The 22,384-nt window shown below is 37.4% G+C and overlaps 1 protein-coding gene across 7 annotated transcripts in view; it reads left to right on the top strand.

Moving 5' to 3' along the window:
• MIA3 (MIA SH3 domain ER export factor 3) overlaps nt 1-21,342 on the top strand; it is a 47,213-nt gene extending 25,871 nt beyond the window's left edge. For 2 of the 7 annotated variants that reach the window (XM_030812828.1, XM_030812829.1), the window contains 23 exons: nt 1,240-1,371; nt 4,498-4,519; nt 5,931-6,019; nt 6,266-6,343; nt 6,425-6,535; nt 7,200-7,271; nt 7,451-7,555; nt 8,228-8,350; nt 8,450-8,561; nt 9,491-9,546; nt 9,637-9,727; nt 9,903-10,041; nt 13,971-14,072; nt 14,689-14,749; nt 14,858-14,893; nt 14,970-15,037; nt 15,141-15,241; nt 15,411-15,548; nt 17,293-17,361; nt 17,490-17,569; nt 17,695-17,766; nt 19,212-19,362; nt 20,503-21,342. In XM_030812828.1, coding sequence (XP_030668688.1) covers nt 1,240-1,371; nt 4,498-4,519; nt 5,931-6,019; nt 6,266-6,343; nt 6,425-6,535; nt 7,200-7,271; nt 7,451-7,555; nt 8,228-8,350; nt 8,450-8,561; nt 9,491-9,546; nt 9,637-9,727; nt 9,903-10,041; nt 13,971-14,072; nt 14,689-14,749; nt 14,858-14,893; nt 14,970-15,037; nt 15,141-15,241; nt 15,411-15,548; nt 17,293-17,361; nt 17,490-17,569; nt 17,695-17,766; nt 19,212-19,362; nt 20,503-20,813 — 2,319 coding nt within the window. In that variant the 3' untranslated portion in view covers nt 20,814-21,342. Of the gene's footprint in view, nt 1-3; nt 282-1,239; nt 1,372-4,497; nt 4,520-5,930; nt 6,020-6,265; nt 6,344-6,424; nt 6,536-7,199; nt 7,272-7,450; nt 7,556-8,227; nt 8,351-8,449; nt 8,562-9,490; nt 9,547-9,636; nt 9,728-9,902; nt 10,042-13,155; nt 13,424-13,970; nt 14,073-14,688; nt 14,750-14,857; nt 14,894-14,969; nt 15,038-15,140; nt 15,242-15,410; nt 15,549-17,292; nt 17,362-17,489; nt 17,570-17,694; nt 17,767-19,211; nt 19,363-20,502 lie in introns of those variants that run through there. The other 5 variants (XM_030812831.1, XM_030812832.1, XM_030812830.1 and 2 more) reach the window with 5 other exon arrangements.
• The last annotated feature ends 1,042 nt before the right edge of the window (nt 21,343-22,384 follow it).

The raw sequence follows: 22,384 nt of genomic DNA, 5'->3' as shown, positions 1-22,384 counted from the left end.
CGTGTTTTATAGGCGGCATAAAGCGAAAGTGCAGGCAGCGGTGGAAGGCGAAGTTCAATCCCAGAGTCCGCCCCCTGAACTGGGGCCTTTACGGACGAGGAAGCTCTGAAAGACAGGGGCCCAGTGCCATTCCGCAGGGAATTGTCGCTTGCGTTCATCTGTTCTAGACAATGGACTCAGTACCTGCCACTGTGCCTTCTATCACCGCTACCCCGGGGGACCCGGAACTTCTGGGACCCCTGTCTGTGCTCTACGCAGCCTTCATAGCCAAGCTGCTGGAGGTGACAGTCCCCATTCCCAGGGAGGGACCCAAGCTGTCACAGGCGGGTGGATGAGTTCTAAGCAGAGTGGGTGCACTGATTGTCTGTGCAAAGGAGAAATGGAGTGTGTCAGATCCGAGGAAAGCAAGACGTTTCTGTGCTGTTCAGGGAGGCAGGTGGGAGTGTGTTTGAGAAGGTTTCGTCACTCTTTTTTTTTTTTTAATTGAGTACTTACGAAGTGACAGCACTTTATGTTCTGGTGTGAAGTCATGATCAAAACACAGAACCTACAGGTCTTTTCCGCATAATCCCTGGCTCTGTTGTGGGATGGGGCCAGTGTGATAGTGTACTTGTAGAGGGCTGTGAAAACAGCATAGAGCAGACAGGTGTTTAATGCACTGTTTTCAAGGAAACATTTAGAATTAAGGCACTAAATTCAAAGCGGTTTATGTAGGTCAGTTATCAGGAGCTATCCGAACTTAGCATTTGTTCTTTGTTTATGTAAGAGTCGATCTAAGATTTTAAATCTTAGAGGAATAACACATTATTTGTGGTATTCATTATCATCATATTGGTTTTATTTGCAGCCATAAAAAGTTGGTTACTTGTATATAAAAGGTTTTTTGTCTTATGTGGTTTTTTAAGCAATAAAAACCAATTTATTCAAGAGAAGTGTGATGCAGAGAGATTCCAGCCATGTTTTAGATAACATATTGTATCAGGGCCTATTGAAACTAGAAATATATGCCCAACCTAAAGACATTTAGAGTCATAGTACTTCAAAACACCACAGGCCAAACAAGTATGAGACTCCCAGTATCCTATTTTTCTTGAAGCAGTGAGAGCTACTGAAGATTTTTGAGGGGATAGGTATCTGATAGAGTTGGTTTAGAATTTCTGTGAATGAGTCTTTGTGACTGCTTTATGGTAAGCTTCTTTAAGGTTTCTCATTATTTCTAACATTATTTCTAACATTCAGCTAGTTGCTACATTGCCTGATGATGTTCAGCCTGGGCCTGATTTTTATGGACTGCCATGGAAACCTGTACTTATCACTGCCTTCTTGGGAATTGTTTCGTTTGCCGTTTTCTTATGGAGAACTGTCCTTGTTGTGAGTAAATTAATGCATACTTTAACTCATAAATTCAAGTATGGTTTTATAATCACAGTCCTTTTGTTTCTTTTTCAGTTTCTAATATGAACAGAAATTAATGCTTTTAATTCAAGCTAACCTTGTAAAATAATTTAGTATAATTTTTGTGTTGGTAAATTCTTAAGTGAATAAGACAACATGTATAATCTCAATGGGAAGACTTCAGTTTATATGTCCCTTATATCAAAATCTAAATTTTAAGAATTAGGTGGGTCTTTGTTTCAACTCACAAAGGAAAAAAAGAAAGAATTAGATAGGTCATATGTACACTGTTAGTAGAACTAGGAATTTTTAGAGCCATCCTGAAAAATAGTTTCATGATGTGTATGATAAGCCTTAAAAATGGTTATATCCTTTTATGTTGTGTTACTGTCATATCTAGTAATCAATCCTAAAGAAATAACCAGTCAGCCAGGCACAGTGGCTCACGCCTGTAATCCCAGCACTTTGAGAGTCTGAGGCAGGCGGATCACTTGAGGCCAGGAGTTTGAGACCAGCCTAGCCAACATGACGAAACCCTATCTCTTCTAAAAATACGATAATTAGCCGGGTGTCGTGGCACATGCCTGTAATCCCAGCTACTCGGGATGCTGAGGCAGAGAATTGCTTGAACCTGGGAGACGGAGGCTGCAGTGAGCTGAGATGCGCCACTGCACTCTAGCCTGGGTGACAGAGTGAGACTCCATCTCAAAAAAAAGCAAGAAAGAAAGAAAGAAAGAACCAATCATGCATTAAATATCTTACATGGCCGGGCGTGGTGGCTCACACCTGTAATACCAGCACTTTGGGAGGCGGAGGCAGGTGGATCACATAAGGCCAGGAGTTCGAGACCAGCCTGGCCAACAAGACGAAACCCCGTCTCTACTAAAAATACAAAACTTAGCCGGGGGTGGTGGCAGGAGCCTGTAATCCCAGCTACTTGGGAGGCTGAGGCAGGAGAATCACTTGAACCAGGGAGGCAGATCATGCCACTGCACTCCAGCCTAGGCGACAAAGTGAGACTGTGTCTCAGAAAAAAAGTTTTAAATATCTTACATGCGAGCATTCGGTAGCACAGTATTTATTAGAGTGAAAACTTTGACACAACCTACTGTAATTCACAGTAGGAAAATTGTTAAATTATTGTGTGTTCATATAATGGGATATTAGGCTGCTTTATATAATTCAAAGATATAGGGGCACAACAAATACTCACAATTTAACGTGAAGTAGAAAAAAAGTAGAAACCAAGACTTTAAGGTATAGAGAAACTGTATATTACATAAACATACACACAGAAAATAAATGCTGCAAGGAAATACAACAAAATGATAAAAATTCTTCTATCTAGGAGATGAGGTAAGTTTTCAGTTTTTAAAAAATGCGTATTTCCCAGATTTTCTGATTTTATCATGTACTATTTTACTCAGAAAATATCTTTTTATTTCGAAATGCAAATTATGTGTAAACACACTTAATTTTTTTATCTTCTGTGCAGAATTTTTCTTTCAGACTTAAGCATATGTATGTATAAGTGTGTATACTCATACTTGTACATTCTTGTGATTATACTCTATAGCATTCAGCTTCATAGTTATTTAACATAATTGGGAGAAGATTATTTGTGTAAATGAGCTTTGCAGATGAAAAGCTTTGTATTGAAACTTCACAGTTAAAATGGCCAAAATTATTGGATGCAAATCTTTCTAAAACTGAGTATTCTTTTTCTGATTTCATAATTATATCACATATATCGTCGTTAATACATTTTCTCTGCTTTCACAATTGATTGTAAAATTACTTAAAAAGAAGGGTCTTTTTTCCTGTGAGGCCTTCTCTAACCTCGTGGTGCTTTTCTTCAGATAAAAAGGGAGAATCAAAGGGTAAATGGAAGGGGAAAAGGTGAAAACATTTTACATTTCCCACTCTTGTTTCTCCTATTTGTTAATAAAAAAATTCTAACGCCTTTTTCGTTTTTCAGAAAGTTATATAGGCTCTGTGTCCTAACTGCTGTTCCTCAGCCTCAGCACTTGACTTTTGGAACCTTGGTCTCTACTTGCCTGTTAGTTTGGGTGAAATGGAGCAGAGGAATTAGCAAGGCCATGACATTAGAGAGATAGTAATTTCTTTCCACGTTGGAATTTTCTGAATGCATATTCCTATAACAACGGTATTATAAGTGAGATTTAGATACTGGAATTATTATGTATACAGTATATTGTATACAGTAATACAGTATATTATGTAAACAGTATATTTACTGAGATTATGGATGATTTGTGGACTGGTGTTAGTATCTCATCAGCATAACATTTGAAAGGGAAAATATGTTCTGGGTTGCAAAGAAATTTAGTAATAATTCTTTTTACAATATTAGTTACTGCTTAGATTTTCTTGTCCTGTAATTTAGTGCTGTCTTTGGGGGATGATTTGGGTGCCCTTTCAAGAAGATGATAGTTGTCATTTCTCTTGTCGCTTATGCATCTTCCCTTCCCTGTCAGGTTTATGAGCACTGTTTTTAGTGGTCTAGGAAAATCGAATGATCTAGCTTAGTATTTATAGCATTATTTTTAAATTCAGCCAGTAGTCAACTTTGAGTAGGATTTCTGAGATGTTTTCTGGAGAGCAAAAGAGGTGTGTATCTTAGTACGAAGATCATACCTTTAATTTTGTTTCCTCAGAGTCTTTTTGAGTAGTCATTGTTTTTAGATTTCTTTCTGGCTATTTGGAGTTGTCAAATAAGTGACTTTGAGTAAATAAAACATTAATATATTTATTACAAAAATATTAGCCATTTCTATTATTCAAGTTAGGTGCTCATTTCATAAGACTGGTGCTCATTTAGATATATAAACACATCTTTAGCTGTGCAAAGTAAGATATTTACCTTAGTGCTTTATCTGTCAGACCACAACATATCACTACTGGTTAAATTTGAAATGCTTTTTAACCTTGTTAAATTTTTTCATCTTGAGGATTCATTATGCTAAACCAAAGTATTATTAAATTCTCATTTGGTTACAATTCTGACAGTTGTATTAGAAACTATATACATCTATTAGTAAAATGTTTGACATCAAATTTAATTTTATTTCTCTTTTCTAGGTGAAGGATAGAGTATATCAAGGTAAATCTTTAGGCTTATTTTGTTATTTGTACTATGGTGTTTGATATGGGTTTTATATATAAGTAGTTTTAGTGACTTCCAATGTCTGACTGACTTATAGTTTCTGAAAACTTTACATTCCTAGGTTGCCAGGTTGGATGATAGAGTAAATGGTGATGCTACCAACTGAGATAGGAGATGAGGAGGAACAAATTGCAGGAGTAGGGAGAAGATAATTAATTTGGGGCAGATTGACCTTAAATGTTGAGGTAGTACCAATTTATTACATGTGACCAGTGTTCCTGTGCTAATGATTTAGTCAGTACATTAAATATTTATTTAAGTAGATAATTTGAGGACTAGAAATATAAATCAGCATGCCTGCATTTTCTGTTTCTCTTTGCAAATGACATATTTGAAGTGATGCCATTTTCTGAGAAGAAAGATGCTTCATGCAGGGAGGAATATTGAGCTATAACATTTTACTGTGTTTCTCATCTTGGAAATAAATTAGACTCTCATTGAAATAAAGGTTCTTATTATATTTTTCTTAAATTGTAACAGTATTTTTACATCCCTATTCTTGTTAGCAGATTGCTTTTTGTATTAATCTGTTTTCACACTGCTATAAAGAAATACCCAAGGCCTGGTGTGGTGGCTCATGCCTGTAATCCCAACACTTTGGGAGGCCAAAGCAGGAGGATTGCTTGAGCTCAGGAGTTCGAGACCAGCCTGGGCAACATGGAGAAACCCCATCTCTATAAAAAAAAGTACAAAAATTAGCTGGGTGTGGTGGCACACACCTGTAGTCCCAGCTACTCAGGAGGCTGAGACAGGAGGATTGCTTGAGCTTGGGAGGTGGAGTTTGCAGTGAGCTGAGATTGCACCACTGAACTCCAGCCTGGACAACAGAGCAAGACCCTGTCACAAAAAAAGAAATACCTGAAACTGGGTAATTTATAAGAAGTTTAATTAGCTCATGTTTCTGCAGGCTATAGGAAGTATAGCGGCATCTGCTTCTGAGGAGGCCTCAGGGAGCTTTTACTCATAGCAGAAGGCAAAGCGAGAGCAGGTGCAAGAGAGAGTGAGCGGGGAGGTGCTGCACACTTTTAAAACAACCAGATTCCACAAGGACTCAGTCACCATCACAGAATAGCACCACAGGGATGGTGATAAACCAGTCATGAGAAATCTACCCCTATGATCCAATCACCTTCCACCAGGCCCCACCTGAACGCTGGGGACTGTAATTTGACATGAGATTTGGTGGAGACACAGAGCCAAACCATATCACTTTTTAAAACCATAATAGTTATGCTGAGAAGTTCTTTTTCCTCATAGTGCCAGATAACATGTCTTTGCTGCTGATACATTGGGTAATTCAATTTAATTTAGTGATCATAATAACCTTATTATTTTTTTCTTTTTTCAGTCACGGAACAGCAAATTTCTGAGAAGTTGAAGACTATTATGAAAGAAAATACAGAACTTGTACAAAAATTGTCAAATTATGAACAGAAGGTATAATTATTCTTTGTTTTTTTTTTCCATGGTCCCAGTTTGAATTGTCACCTATCTTATAGTTCATTTACTATGGTATTTTTAAATAGTGTTTATTATTACATTAATTCCTATAAACCATCCAGATCTTAAGCAGTCATATGTGTAAAGTACTGTTTTCTTCTGTAAGAGGTCAGTCACTTGAAAATAAGTTCTGGTAGCACTATACTTTATATTTCTGGATTCTGAATACTTTATTTTATATAGATCAAGGAATCAAAGAAACATGTTCAGGAAACCAGGAAACAAAATATGATTCTCTCTGATGAAGCAATTAAATTTAAGGTAAAAACTTCTTTTGGGGATTACGTTTTAAAACAAAAGTAAAAGTCATGAGTATAATTAACCTTAATATCTTTTTTGTAGGATAAAATCAAGACACTTGAAAAAAATCAGGAAATTCTGGATGACACAGCTAAAAATCTTCGTGTTATGCTAGAATCAGAGAGAGAACAGAATGTCAAGAATCAGGACTTGGTAAGAGTTTTGCTGCTAAGTGTTACTAATAATTTGGGTTTTGAACTCTTTTGTAGATTGAGTTGAACTCTTTATTTTCCATGCTGTTATGTGAAGTAAGAGTGCGAGTCAGGGAAGTTGAACCTACTTCTGTCCATTTTTGTGGAATTTTAAGTACTTACACAAGAAGTTATTCTTACAGGCCTAGGAAGTATTTTGGTTCTCAACCCTAGTTAATTGTCATATTGCTTGGCTCTGCCCTCCGAAACATGTGGAACAACTAAGAAACCCAGTTGAACAGTCCTTGTGTTTTGTTTTGTTTTGCAAAGTTTTTTTTTTTTTTTGCTATAAACATTTTATTAATAGAATAGTTTTAGAATGACCTAAAAGTTGCAAAGATAGTAGAGGTTCCCGTAAATTCCATACCCTATTAATCTTGATGACCTCGCTGAGGTAGTATTGCCAGGTTTCTTCACTGTAAAATTACTTTTTTTTTTTTTTTTTTAACTTTTTGCATTATTGTACTCTTTGGGAGGAAGTTACTAAACTGAAACACCTGCTTTTACCTGAAACATAGGGGATGGCTCTGGGACATACTTTGTTGATGTTGTTTCTTCTTAGTATGTATCCCAGTATTTCTACTGAAATCCTAATATGCATTTTGTGTTCTGTTTTTACATGGCAGATATCAGAAAACAAGAAATCTATAGAGAAGTTAAAGGATGTTATTTCAATGAATGCCTCAGAATTTTCAGAGGTAAAGCTGACTATAATTCCTGCAGGATATTAATACTATATCATAGTTTGATCACAGAGCAAAAATTTGATGTATGCTAAAATGTGCAAAAAATGAAAACTACATGATGTTGGGTTGGAAAAGTAACTTTTTTTGGTTTTCTTTGGAATTAATTCACTAACAGGAGTGTTTTGCATTAGGTTCAGATTGCCCTTAATGAAGCTAAGCTTAGTGAAGAGAAGGTGAAGTCCGAATGCCATCGGGTTCAAGAAGAAAATGCTAGGCTTAAGAAGAAAAAAGAGCAGGTAAAGGAAAGTGCGTGTCCTAGGTTATGTAAAATAGAGAACCCAGTATCATACCTCATGAATGCCTTTACTCAGATCTATTTTTAAGGTAATATATGTGCAGGATTCTGTTCTTAGATATGCAAAGTTTAAACTATGCTTCCAAAATTGAGTGTAGGTATACATTCTCTATCTGTTCTGGATTTTCTGTTCTGTACAATTTATTTTGGCTATCAGAGTGTGTAGTCTTGTTTTGTCAAACACCAACTGCTATTAACTTGAGTAGCCTCAAGTGGGTAATAGATTGGCTTTTTAGACTTAAGAAGTAGATATTTTATAATCCTCCTTTGAGTAGCTACTGCTTCACTAGCCAAGGGAAGTTTACATGATCAGGAGTGTGGACTTGGGAGATAGTAGGATGAGCCCTTCTGTTCCTTCTGGAAGTGAATTATTTGAATTGGCTACAGTTTTCTGAAGGATGCAATAAACAAGATCAATTTCCTTGACAGCTCTGATGTTCTCACTACAGCTCTGAGGGTTGGGGCCACTCTCTCCCGCTTAACCAAGGTCTTAGCCCATAGTGATAGGCCAAGGAGAGGCATGGTTCCTGACTTCCCTGTCTCATTCACATGGTCCTAATGTCTCCAGTGCAAAAGCCCTAACCTGTGGGAATCATGTGTTTTAACTTTTCAGTTGCAGCAGGAAATCGAAGACTGGAGTAAATTACATGCTGAGCTCAGTGAGCAAATCAAATCATTTGAGAAGTCTCAGAAAGATTTGGAAGTAGCTCTTACTCACAAGGATGATAATATTAATGTAAGTACGTTCTCATGAATACAAGCTTAATTCTTGTGAATTATGAAATCTGTTGAATTAAATGGAAAGACTCTTAATGCCCTTTTATTTCTTTTCTAGGCTTTGACTAACTGCATTACACAGTTCAATCTGTTAGAGTGTGAATCTGAATCTGAGGGTCAAAATAAAGGTGGAGATGATTCAGATGAATTAGCAAATGGAGAAGTGGGAGGTAAGATCAGTTTCAAGGAGGATGGACCACTTTTGCCTTCCTGTCTAAGTGCACCAGTGCTACTTTTCAGCTGGCTGAATTTCCTCTTAAGCTTTCGAGTTGTAACTACATTGGATTTGAATGTATGTCTATTTGCATTGGGCAGAGGTGGATTGCTAGGGTGTGGTGTAGCAATAAGCATGCAATGAACACTGACTTTGTTTTTACATTGAGACTAGAAGGGTGCACGGGAGCTGCACTGGTCATATCTTACACCTCTAAGTATTGAACACATACAGTAGTAGAAACTTGTTTCTCAGTTTCATGGAGATAACATTTTAAAACTCATCATCTCAGTAGCTGTGTGGTTTTAAGGCCCACAACTGGTTTTAAGAGTACTGAGGTGGTTGGAGGCATAAACTGACTAAGGCCATGAAAGAAAACCATGAAAGAAAACCACAACTGGTTTTGAGAGTACTGAGGTGGTTGGATCCATAAACTAAGGCCATGAGAGTGGATGCTATAGGGTAGCAGTGTTTACTGATGAGGAAAATGTTTCTAGATACCCTCTCTCAAGTTGGATATTGCTTGCGTAGTGGGTGTTTTAAACCATACCTGGTAGCAGATTCTGGAGGAGAATAGGAGGGAATCTTTCTGAACAAGACACTAAGCCCAGATGGAGGAAGATATGAGAGAGAAGAAAGCTTTATCTCACATGTTTCTTCTTGCTCAAGAATGGCATGTATAACATGTTTATTGTACAAATGGGAATCCACTTTTTCAGTCTTAAGTTTGCAGTTCTCTTAAAAGTCAGTCTAATCCTGTTCTGTTTTTGTTTGTTCTTTAAATGTTTGAACATGACAATTGTTTAGTTTTGGGTAAATTAAGAAAATATAGATTTAAAAAGCAAGGGAAGAAAAAGCAATGAAAGAAAGCCTTTTGTTTTTTAGGTGACCGGAATGAGAAGATGAAAAATCAAATTAAGCAGATGATGGATGTCTCTCGGGTATAATCCTTTTTAGAGTCCCGTAACTGCCTGTGAATGCTTTTACTATGCCTCACTTTTATGAATACTTGTCTCTTCTGCAATTTTTAGACACAGACTGCAATATCAGTAGTTGAAGAGGATCTAAAGCTTTTACAGCTTAAGCTAAGAGCCTCTGTGTCCACTAAATGTAACCTGGAAGGTAGGTTGCTTCTTGAGAAGAAATTGCTATATGTTGGAAAGATACAAAATTGCATTAGAAAGATAAAGAACGGCTTCCTGCTTTCATACTTCTCATTTCTCTCAGCACCAGCCCCCAACCAAGTTCTCAAGTTCTCGTGCACACATATAGAACTCAAATGTTTTATCCTTTACAGACCAGATAAAGAAATTGGAAGAAGACCGCAACTCACTACAAGCTGCCAAAGCTGGACTGGAAGATGAATGCAAAACCTTGAGGCAGAAAGTGGAGATTCTGAATGAACTCTATCAGCAGAAGGAGATGGCTTTACAAAAGTAAGATTATCATCATGTACTGTTAACTGTATTGTCATGTGACTAAATAAATGTGTACTAATATGTTATCGTTTTTTAGGATTATTTATACGCTTTTGCATCTGTAATTAGTATAAATTTGTCTTTCTTTCTTTCTGCTTTGTTTCTCATAAGCTGCATTTTTCTTTCTTTTCTAACCAGTAGTCAGAAACTCTTGCCTGTAACTCACTTAAGGGGGAGCAGTATACTGGTATTGACAGTTGCTGCTGTGGAAGTGCTTCTCTTTCGAAGATCTAGCCATGCCTTGTCTGTGGCTCCACCTCTTGTGTCACTTTCCTTTCTTTGTGGTCAATTATGTAATTTCCTTTAAAAAGTCTGAGTGATTTGTATGAATGTGTTTTAGTAGAATAAAAACTTCAAAAAAGGAAAATTTACTTATTGAAGGTACATTTAGTTTTGGACTTCACAGAGTCAAATATTCAAACTAAACATAATTGTGGCAAAGATATTAGGAGTTTTGAATATAGAACTATTTGGTGTGTATATTTAGATATTAATCCTCTGAAATACATATCTCAAATTTCGAGCGAGATACCTTTTGACAGCTATATTTTTCTAGTTCAAGTTTCTTGTCCGCAAAAACATCTGAATTCTCTAAAAATGGGTTATCTGTGGCAGTTGCTATTTGTGTTTGCTCTTATATTTTACTCTTTGGTTTATATGGCAGTGTGTGAGAAGGCCTCTCTTGCTAAGCAAATTTAACTTTTTTAAGTGCTTAGACTGCTACTGCTGTATGCCATTAAATATTGAAACTATACCATTAACTTTTTCTCTAATTCTTTGCTCACCAAGCAGCCAGTTTAGATTTTCCAGGTTTTGTTCAGGCCAGCTCTAAATGCCTGTCCTGCTTCAGAGAGACATTCCTCATTTCATTACTTTTTAAAAAAGAGTACTTCTCAGCCTCCAATAGTGATGTGAATTACTTAAATGGCAACTGTTTTTCTTCATGATACAGTTAATCCATTGATATGGCAGTATTTTATTCAACTTCCCCAAAATTCATTCAGTCTCCATGTGTGGTTTGTACTCTGCTGTCCACCCCTAAAGTCACCGTGTTAGTTCAAGTCCTTGTCATCTTTTATGCCAGTCCCCTAGCTAATCACATATCTCCAGTCTTTCTTTCTTTTTTTTTTTTTTTTTTTTGAGACGTAGTCTCGCTCTGCCGCCCAGGCTGGAGTGCAGTACCGCAGTCTCAGCTCACTGCAAACTCCGCCTCCCAGGTTCATGCCATTCTCCTGCCTCAGTCTCCCGAGTAGCTGGGACTACAGGTGCCCGCCACCACGCCTGGCTAATTTTTTTTGTATTTTTAGTAGAGATGGGGTTTCACTTGTATTAGCCAGGATGGTCTCCATCTCCTGACCTCATGTTCCGCCCGTCTCGGCCTCCCAAAGTGCTTGGATTACAGGCGTGAGCCACCGCACCCAGCCGAAGAACATACTTTAATGCAGGTTCAGTGAGTGTACTTTTGTATGAAAATGTCTTTATTTTGACTCCATTTTAAAAGGATCTTTCTGCTGGTTCTGGAATTTTGATAGTTGTTTAATATCAGCACTTTAAAGATAACCAATTATCTTCTGGTTTTAAAGTTTCTTTGAGGAATCTATTATCATTTTTATTTTCTCTTTTCTCATTTTTCAAATGTTTTATGCCTGCCCTAGCTGCCTTTAGTCATTTTTCTTTTTGGTTTTTCAGCAGTTTTCTTGGGAGGTGCCTGCATGTAGGGTTTTGTCATCACCCCTCCACCGCTACCCCCCTGCTTTTTCTTTTGCATTTATACTGCTTGAGGTTATAAACATCTCTTGAGTTTGGAGCCTCTGTTTTCACATATTAATTCTATCTCATTCTCACTTGTCCTGAGAATCCAATTAAACATACTAGGATCTCCCACCCCTACCCCTCGCCCAGTGCCTCCTACATTCCGAATCTGCTTCATTCTGGATGTTTTCTTATGACCTATCTTCCAATGTGCTAAAAATCTCACCTCAGTTGTCTAATCTGCTAAAATCATTGAGTTATTTTTGGTTTCACTATTTTTCACTTTTATAGTTTCTAATCCTCTGCTGAAATGTGCAATCTTGACTTGTACTTCCTTCAATTGGTAAGACACAATTGTTTTAAAATCTATGTGGTAATCCTATTATGTGGATCCCTTATGAGCGTGTTTCTCTGGTCTTCTAGATTGTGATTACATTGTCTTGTCTTGTGGAATGCCTGGTTGGTTTTGATGGAGTGGTGAACATTGTTTGTGAAAATTGTAGGGGAAATTTGAGGTCTAAGATGATGTTATCGTCCTACAGAAAAGATATGAGATTACCCCTAGCAGGTGATCATTGCTTTATTCCAGTTAGCAATTAAAATCATTCAAAAACAGCTTTGTTCCTTTAAAGGACATTGTATTTATTGCCTGTTCAATATTCCAAGTGTGCAGCTCTTTTCTGGTCTCAACCAAAAGCCTAGGGCTTTTACTAGGGGTCCTTCTCATTGGCAGCCCTGAACTCCACTTCTTGTTTCTCTGAACCCAGGGATCTGTTGAAAGTTCTTTTTGACCTTCTTAGATATCTGCATTGTCTTCAATGCATGGATGAACCTGGGGGGAAATGGCTTAAAATGCCAGGCTTACTTAAAATTCTGTGTTTTTTCCTACTGGATTTTCTTCACTGCCTTATTAGCTTTCTGATGCCTTTGAGCACATTCTTTCTATTTTTGTCCATATGTTCTTATTTTCAGTGTTTGCAGACTAACTCATCCATTATTGGAAACAAAATTCTCTTGAGTCTTTCTTCAAGACTTGTTTTCTCCACATCCTTCCTAAGCCAGAGTCAGAGAGGGATTGTTCTGTTCTTATATGCACCTTTTACACATTCAACTGTGAGCTCCTTTAGTGCAGAGGTGGTACTTACCATACCCATACCTTTATCTTAGCCTCTTACAAGGTAACTAGTATATTATAACCACTCATAAAATATTTGCTGAAGTATTGAATGAGCAGTTGTAAAAGAATACATAAACTTTTTTCTCTTTGGTGTTAATAACCCTTTTTACTATAGCTCCTCTATTTTTGTTTCCAATTTATAGAAAATTTTCAAGTATCTTTTGCATCAGAACTATGAGTAAAGAAGTACAAGGGTAACTACAAGTAGCACTTTTAAACCATTAAATGTTGCTGCCTTTACAATCTGTGTTATAGTTGGCTGACCTCTTGAGCTTGAAGGTTATCAGGTTAAAACCAATTTCCAGTACATAGTACCCTGATTACGGGACAGTTTGGATTCTGTTTCTGTTCAACAGACATTGCCAACGCTCGGATTTGTCTCTCTGCTTAATCATGATTCCATTGAAATAGGTAGGGGAGCTCCATATCTGAAGTGTGAAAATGTTCTGGGGTTAATTATACAGTTAAGGACATGTTCTAAAAAGCTCTTTCATTGGCTGTCTTTATCACGGTACCAGTCTTGGATTGAGAAACACCCCATAAGAAAATTAATTAGTGGTCTTTCCATGGTTAGAAATAAAAGAAGTAATTATCTCCTGCATTATCCTAATAAGCTTAACTGTGTTAGGTTGATCAGTCCTGGCTTTCTACATTGAAGAAAAGTGAGCATTCATCATTTCAACCCAACAGTCTTTCCCATGGGACACATAGTGTTTTTTTACGTGTGTTTTATTTACTAGTGAGGAGAGAATTATGAGACATTAGAAAATGCAGGTGATGTATCAACAGGCCACAGTTGGATTTTTATCCTAAAGGACAGTTTTATTTCCTTCCTATGATTTTGTATCATCTATGCATTTTTAAGAATAGGATAGGAAGTGAGATTTTATTGGAGTATTCAGACAAAATGCCAGGAGGAAAAGAGAAACACTTTCATTGACAACCAGTTTTATCTTAGGAAACTGAGTCAAGAAGAGTATGAACGGCAAGAAAGAGAGCACAGGCTCTCAGCTGCAGATGAAAAGGCAGTTTCGGCTGCAGAGGAAGTAAAAACTTACAAGTAAGTTCACCTTCTAAAGGGTAGCAGTGGCTAGTGAAACTAGTGTTGGCTTTTTTTATTAGCACAAAAGCATAAATAAATAGAGGACATGAATACATCAATTCACACAAAAACTAAATTTTAAGTTAACAAATGGAAAAATATTAACAAATACCCACTGTTGGCAAAACTGTAAGGGAACCTGATTCGTGCAAACAGTTCTGGGGGTTGGAGGGGGTGGGAGCAGTTTGTTATCTGATGTATCAAAAACCATTAAAGTGATTTTGCCATTTGATAAACCCAGTAGTCCTAACTTTGGGAAAATTTTTATGATGTAATTAAAGGATAAAAAAAGGTTTATAGTGGAAGATACTAATAATAGGATTATTTGAGAACATATTTAGGAACAGTTAAAGGAATTTTAATTTATCAACTCAGAATCTCCAGCTGTTAAAGGAAATTATGTATCATTAGTTTTCATCATATTGTACTTTTGTTATAACCAACCATGTAAAATATGCTTTATATTTCTGGATAAGCTCTATTAGGGTACAGTTGTTAGGGTAACAGTTAACATAGATTGTTTGGGTTTTTATTCGGTTGTGCTTTAAATGATAAAGCCAAGTGTAATTCTTAGGCGGAGAATTGAAGAAATGGAGGATGAATTACAGAAGACAGAGCGGTCATTTAAAAACCAGGTAATAATTCTAGTGCCCTACTATGTAGTGCCCGGAATTCTTTGCTAACTAATAGAGGCTATTACAATGAATCTGTAAGCATATTTTATGATGTATTATCTTTTTCAGATCGCTGCCCATGAGAAGAAAGCTCATGAAAACTGGGTAAGATTTCTTTTTTTCTTTCCCTTATTTTGTGCATAGTCTCCCACAACTGAATTTGGATATTTTTCTTCAATAGCTCAAAGCTCGTGCTGCAGAAAGAGCTATAGCTGAAGAGAAAAGGGAAGCCGCCAACTTGAGACACAAGTATGTGATTTTGATGCCTGTATTTTCAGTGTGTGTTCTCTTAAGGAATTGGTTTCCATTTCATATTTAAGTGTTTCTTAAATATTCTTTCTCTATACTCAAGATTATTAGAATTAACACAAAAGATGGCAATGCTGCAAGAAGAACCTGTGATTGTAAAACCAATGCCAGGAAAACCAAATACACAAAACCCTCCACGGAGAGGTAAGGGAGCACCTTGTAAAGGGCAACAATCAGTTTTTTGATGTAAAATGTATGTAAGTGACTTTTTGTTTCTGTGTGTAATGGTTATGGTACCCTAGGAATAATCCCAAGAACTGAATAAAGAAAATAAGGCTGTCTTAAAATGCTAACAAGATGCTGTCATCTTTAGGTCCTCTGAGCCAGAATGGCTCTTTTGGCCCATCCCCTGTGAGTGGTGGAGAATGCTCCCCTCCATTGACAGTGGAGCCACCTGTGAGACCTCTCTCTGCTACTCTCAATCGAAGAGATATGCCTAGAAGTGAATTTGGTGAGCATTCACATGTTGCCTTGCAATACTCTTTTGGGTGGCTTTTTCCCTTTTATTTGAGAATTCTAATGCAAACACTTTAGAATTCGGGTCTGTCCAGTATAGAAAAGAAAATTTCTTAATTTGTCTTGGTGGATTCAACTGCAAGTATTCAACTGCAAGATTTGCTTTAGAACAGAAGGCATTTATTATTTTCCTTTATTGTTTTGTTTCTTTTTAATTTTTTACTCTGAAGTGTAAGCCCTTATCTTTCAATTAAAGTTTTGTGGGATTCCTCTCCCAAATACAGCTGACCCTCGAACAACATGAGTTTGATCTGTGCAGGTCCACTTCTATGCAGATTTTTTTCAAAAAATATTTTGAGAAATTTTTTGGACCTTTGCAATAATTTGAAAGAACTTGCAGATGAACCACATAGCCTAGAAATATAAAAAAATTAAGAAAAATTTATGTATTTCGTGAATACATAAAATATATGTAGATACTAGTCTATTTTATATACTATTGTAAAATATACAAAGATCTATTTTAAAAAGTTAAAATTTATCAAAACTTGCACAAGCACAGATGTACATGACACCATTCACAATTGGGAAAAAGTAAACACATGTAAAGATGCAGTTTTAAATCATAAATGCATAAGATTAGCTGTAGTACGTACTGTAGTACTATAATAATTTCATAACCACCTCCTGTTGCTATTGCAGTGAGCTCAAGCATTGCGAGTATCCGCTTAAAACACTGTGTGATGTTAATCTCCATGTGGACAGTTCATCTTTCCAGTAAATTGTGTATCACAGTAAACATAATCTCTCATGGTTCTTGTGTATTTTTCATGTTTAGTGCAATAACATAAACCTTGAATAACACCATGGGACCCATGTAAAATGCCACTAGTGATGCTGGAAGTATTCTCAAGAAGCAAAGTCATGATACTACTAGAAAAAGTTGAATTGCTTTGATATATACCATAGATTGGAGTGTGCAGCAGCAGTCATTTCAGTCAGACGATTCATCTTGTAAACAGACCATGTACACGTACAGTACAAATACAATAACAGTGTTACAAATATATTTCCTCTTCCTTATGATTTCAATAACATTTTCTTTAGCTTACTTTATTAAAGTAAGAATACAGTATACAATATATACACACAATATGTGTTAACTGTTTATGTTATTGGTAAGGCTTCTGGTCAATAGTAGGCTATTTATTGGTAGGTAGGTTTTGGGGAGTCAAAAGTTACATGTGGATTTTTGACTGTGCAGGGGATCAGCACACCTAACCCCTGCATTGTTGAAGAGCCAACTGTATTATAAAAGTAGCCTTAATAACTTTATCGTTTATGTGGCATACATGTTTCCACTTCTCATTACTATAGTATGAAAAGCTGTTGAGTCTATTTTGAATCTAAATATGTCCATAATACTCGGTAAGATACGGAAGTCAGATTACATATACACTGAACAAAAATCACCATGTAGAATACTGTACATAGAAGTCTGTAGCTTGAAGTATAGAACCAGACCATTAATGTGCAGGGTTTATTGTTCTTTCAGTGCAAGGCAGTTCTTATTTTAGTTCTTTAAGTCCGTGCATAAATTGTAAGTGATTTCCCTTCATAAGTATCGGGAGACCCATTTTTAATGTTGCTTTCCAGATAAGACTTGAACTCTGATCTGTCCACAATTGATTATTTCTTCCAAAAAATACATGTAAGGACTCTGTTATTTCTTTCTCAAGGATCAGTGGACGGGCCTCTACCTCATCCTCGATGGTCGGCTGAGGCATCTGGGAAACCCTCTCCTTCTGGTAAGGGAGCAAGAGTGTTCAAAGAGTCTAAAACCATGCAGGAAGTAGGGAGAGGAATTTTTTTTTAATCCTCCTCACAGAGTACACAAGTCAGAATAAGTCTAAATCAGTTCTCTGGTCTTTAACAGATCCAGGATCTGGTACAGCTACCATGATGAACAGCAGCTCAAGAGGCTCTTCCCCTACCAGGGTAATCGATGAAGGCAAGGTAAATGCACCCATTTTGAGTAATTAGTTATTTCAGGAACATTTAGCTTTTCCTACAACTCTCTCTTTGCCTCATCTCCTATTCGTGTGTTCTATCTGTACTATCTCATTTATTTTTTAAAAAAGCAAACTGTTCTCCAAGAGCCTGAAGTCCCCTCAGTTCCCAGCATTACATCTTTGGCTGAGCATCCAGTAGCAGTAAGTACTTAGAAGTATGGACTGAACTGGGCTGTAAGTTGCATGGCAATATTGATCTTACTTTTATCCTTGACTTGGGAGTGTTGCTGAAATCTGATGGATTCATTGTCCTTTTCTCCTCTCTGTTTGGTTAGACATTTAACCTGTGTAGAGCATCTGCTGTAACTGTAATTAACTTAAACAAAAGTGAAAAGTCTCCACTCTTGTGTGTCTCAGTGTTTAATGCTCTTAGGCAAAGTAAATTCATTGTAAATTGTGTAATTCATTATTATGTCTTCATTTGGAAGTGTGCTATTTAAGAATACCTCCAATTGTATACTAGGCAAACCCTATTTTGAATGATCTGAAATTACAGATTGATAACAAGAATGTTTTCTGGAAGTGAAATACTGAATAGTGGAAGTCTATAATTACCCATTGAGCCAGTTCCCAGCAGTGTCCTTAAACAGTGTTCACATAAGTGTATTCTCTTGTAACTTGTGTAGCTGTTACGGCTGGTAAGTCCTCTGATCATACCTCACCGTGATTCTCGACATTGAAATTAAAATAATTTTAATGATTGAGTTTCCAACCCACTTTCCCATAGGAAAGGATTAATCAGTATCTCATAGTAGACGGTATTACTAGTGAATGAAGGTAAATAGAGCTGTGCCTGTGTAATTTGTGTACATAACATTGTTTCTCTTGGAAAATACTTCCAAGTTCCAGCACAGGACACCAGGAATACACATCTCTTGAGAAATGTTTTTATCCAAGGGCAGCTTGGGTAAGACCGAGACCCCCTTGAAGTAGGAGACTTCAGAGTGAGAGACTACTTTGTTAGAAAGGAGAAGCGGAGGTGGAAAGAACGTGGCCTTGGAGTCAAACGTGGCATGGAATTCCAGCCAGCCTCTTACATGCTGTGTGACCGTCAGCAAATCTAATACTCTGTGCCTGTGTTCCTGCATATTTAGAATAAGATGGTCCTATTAGAGATTTAGAGATGTGAGAATTCGTGTTAATATATGTGAGGCCTATGGAAGGTACTCTGAATAATCGCTATTACATGGTAGAGAATGGATTTTTCATTCTCTGCATTCTTAATATGGAAATTACTCTGATGGGAGGGATGTGCAGAGGGAGTGACTGCCTTAGAAATAGATGTGTGAATGGCATAACTTCTATCATTAGTCAGGAATGACCTCCATTTATAACCTGTGTATTCCCTTCCATTTGCAGATGTAAGCAATAATACGATGACAGCAAGTGTTCACTCCTGTGGCATGCTTTTAACCTTTCTAAGCTGTCAGTGGGAACAAATGAGAGGGGCAGAGTTTTTTGCACTAATTCTGCTCTTTGGACACGTGCCTGACATCTGCTTCATTGGGTTTTAGTTTTTACTGGTGTTGGTGCTTTTGTCTGTCATACCAGAGTATTTCAAAACTTCAGTTGCTTCTACTCTGCAGGTTACTATGGCTCCAAAAGGGCCCCCTCCTTTCTCAGGAGTCCCTCTCATGAGCAGCCCCATGGGAGGCCCTGTACCACCACCCATTCGATATAGACCACCACCTCAGCTCTGCGGACCTTTCGGGCCTCGGCCATTTCCTCCACCCTTTGGTAAGACGATCTGAACAGTAGTAATTGACTTGTAAAGCACATTCATCTTCCCCTCTATCCCTTGCTAAAACAACTGCAGTTGCAGGGCTTTGCAATGCAGCGATGAAGCTGATTGAGTACACTGTAACTTTTCCCCAAGTTTCTTCGGACACAAAGGGTGCTGCATAATCTCCTGTGATTAGATGGGCAATAGTTGTCTGTAATAGAACAAGGAAAGTGGCTATTTACAAAAAGCCAGAAATATTCATCACATTGAACATGTGTGGCTGTGTACTAGGCTCTGCAATGGATAGCAAGGTAGATAAAATACATCCCCTAACTAAGATGTCCTGTAGGTCACAAATATACACATTCTACAACATAAAGCTTCTAATCACCCATAATGGAAGCATAAGCAGTAGGTCACAGAATATTAGGGAAAGATAAAACCCTCAACCCTTACCTTGGGAATACAAAGGAGATATGAAAGAGAAGGTAGAATTTAACAGCTATCTAATGAATGCTGCTGAATTTAATTAGATGGAGCTGGAAGGCCTTTTCCAGCAGGGCAAGCACCTTAATTTTTATGGCATTTATTAGGTACATCTTGAGCTACTGCATAAATTTTTAACTGATACACAGTAGTTAATGAAATTTATCAAAATTTTTATTGCAATGAAGCCATATTTAGTCTGTCTTCGTGGTATGGTATATAGTACTTCCAAATACACATCTACCTCTTTTTAGGATAAAGATGACAGGCCAGGCACAGTGGCTCACGCCTGTAATCCCAGCACTTTATGAATCCCAGCATTCATTAGATGAGGCTGAGGCAGGTGGATCCCTTGAGCCTAGGAGTTTGAGACCAGCCTGGGCAACATAGTGAAACCCCCATCTCTACAAAAAATACAAAAATTAGCTGGGAGTGGTGGCATGCACCTGTAGTCCCAGCTACTGGGGAGTCTGAAGTGGAAGGATCGATTGAGTCCAGGAGATTGAGGCTGCAGTGAGCCATGATCACTCCATTACACTCCAGCCCAGGTGACATGCAAGACCCTGCCTCCAAAAAAAAAAAACCGACAGACTATATTAACATACGTGGCATTATCTTAATTTAGATATGTTCCTAGGAATTTACTTGAAATAATTTTTGTTTTCCAGGCCCTGGTATGCGTCCACCACTAGGCTTAAGAGAATTTGCACCAGGCGTTCCACCAGGAAAACGGGACCTGCCTCTCCACCCTCGGGAATTTTTACCTGGACACGCACCATTTAGACCTTTAGGTTCACCTGGCCCAAGAGAGTACTTTATTCCTGGTACCCGATTACCACCCCCGACCCATGGTCCCCAGGAATACCCACCACCACCTGCTGTAAGAGACTTACTGCCGTCGGGCTCTAGAGATGAGCCTCCGCCTGCCTCTCAGAGCACTAGCCAGGACTGTTCACAGGCTTTAAAACAGAGCCCATAAAACTATGACCTCTGAGGTTTCGTTGGAGAGAAAGTGTACTGTGCATTATTCATTACAGTAAAGGATTTCATTGGCTTCAAAATCCAAAAGTTTATTTTAAAAGGTTTGTTGTTAGAACCAAGCTGCCTTGGCAGTGTGCATTTTTGAGCCAAACAATTAAAAAATGTCATTTTTTTCCCTAAATAAAAATCACCTTTTAAGCTAGAGCGTCCTTACAACTTTGAAATGTGCAATAAAGAATACCTGTGTTTTAGCTAATGTAGCATATGTAATTGCAAAATGATTTAGAATGTCATGAAAAATATGAACATTTCCTGTGGAAATGCTTTAAGAACATGTATTTCCATTATCCTACTTTTAGTGTACACCAGCTGAATATGGAGCAATGGTGTTTATAAGCGTTTTTTTTAAACTATCTGGTCACAAAGACTGTTACGCTAAAAATGTTACTAAAAGATCACTAAACTATCTCCCCTCTTGCTGAAGTTGTTTGTAGTAACAGCTCATAAAAATTTGTTTATTAATATTTCCCAAGTGTCTGTTGATTCATTGGACTGTTATGAGGCTTGTGCCATTTGGGGAACATGTAAACTCAGGCTCCCAGAACTGAAGATGGTGGCTGGTGGCACACTTCCGGCTGCTCCTCCGTCACCTGTGAACTGTACAAGTGATGTCTTTTTATTTCAAAGAAGTTTATTTCCCACTTGCATAGCATTCACATGCTTTCTTTACGATCCTCATTGTCTATTTGAGAATGGTTTTCTGAGAGTGAGTTTACATTAGTAGCAAGAGTTGTTTGACCTGATGTTCCATTGCTTTTACCATTCCTGTAGAAAAAGGGTGCACAACAGAAAAATGAAAATGATGTGTCATGGCCATAAAAGTACAGAAATCTTTAAAAATTTTTAAATGTACAGTCCCTTATCTTTCCCATTCCTTGCCACTGATTTTTGAGGAATATAATAAAAAGATTGGAAGAGTATAATGCCATGAGAAAGAATGATTTAGGACTGTGAGGCTTCTAACATGCCCTAGGTCAGCAACCAAGGGTTGAAATCAATTCTTTTTTAGGGGGGAATGGGGGGGCAACAGATATTATTCCAAAATTAATATTTAAACAAAGTCTTACCCATTACTACACTGTGTCTTTAAAACAATGTTTCTTTAAATACTCTACATTTCTAAGAACTAACTTCAGACATTTTAATTACAGTAATAATAGCACTCCTTTTAAGGAGTTTAAGATCCACACTAAAACTAAAATCATAAAAGGCTGATACTTTTGTTTGCTGCTAGGCTATATTCTTCCATTCTTTGAAGTCCTATGATGTAATATTTTTGAAACCTAGTGTATGTGTTGTCACTGTTGTGATATTTAATCGATTAAGAATACCTTGTAAAAAGGAGCAAAAGTTTCATTGTGAAACAATTTTCTCTATACTAAACAACTGAAGATAGTTTAGAAAGGTAAGGACCTTTGAAAGAAGACAACTCTGTCAAAGTTCATAAGGAATATATAAATTCTTCAGGAAAAGAGAATTCAATCTATATGTCCTCCCGTTTAGTATCAA

This window comes from Nomascus leucogenys, chromosome 5 (genome assembly GCF_006542625.1).
Source record: "Nomascus leucogenys isolate Asia chromosome 5, Asia_NLE_v1, whole genome shotgun sequence".
NCBI lineage: Eukaryota > Metazoa > Chordata > Mammalia > Primates > Hylobatidae > Nomascus > Nomascus leucogenys.
Note: the sequence above shows the minus strand (reverse complement) of the source record. Positions and strands in the feature narration are given on the sequence as shown.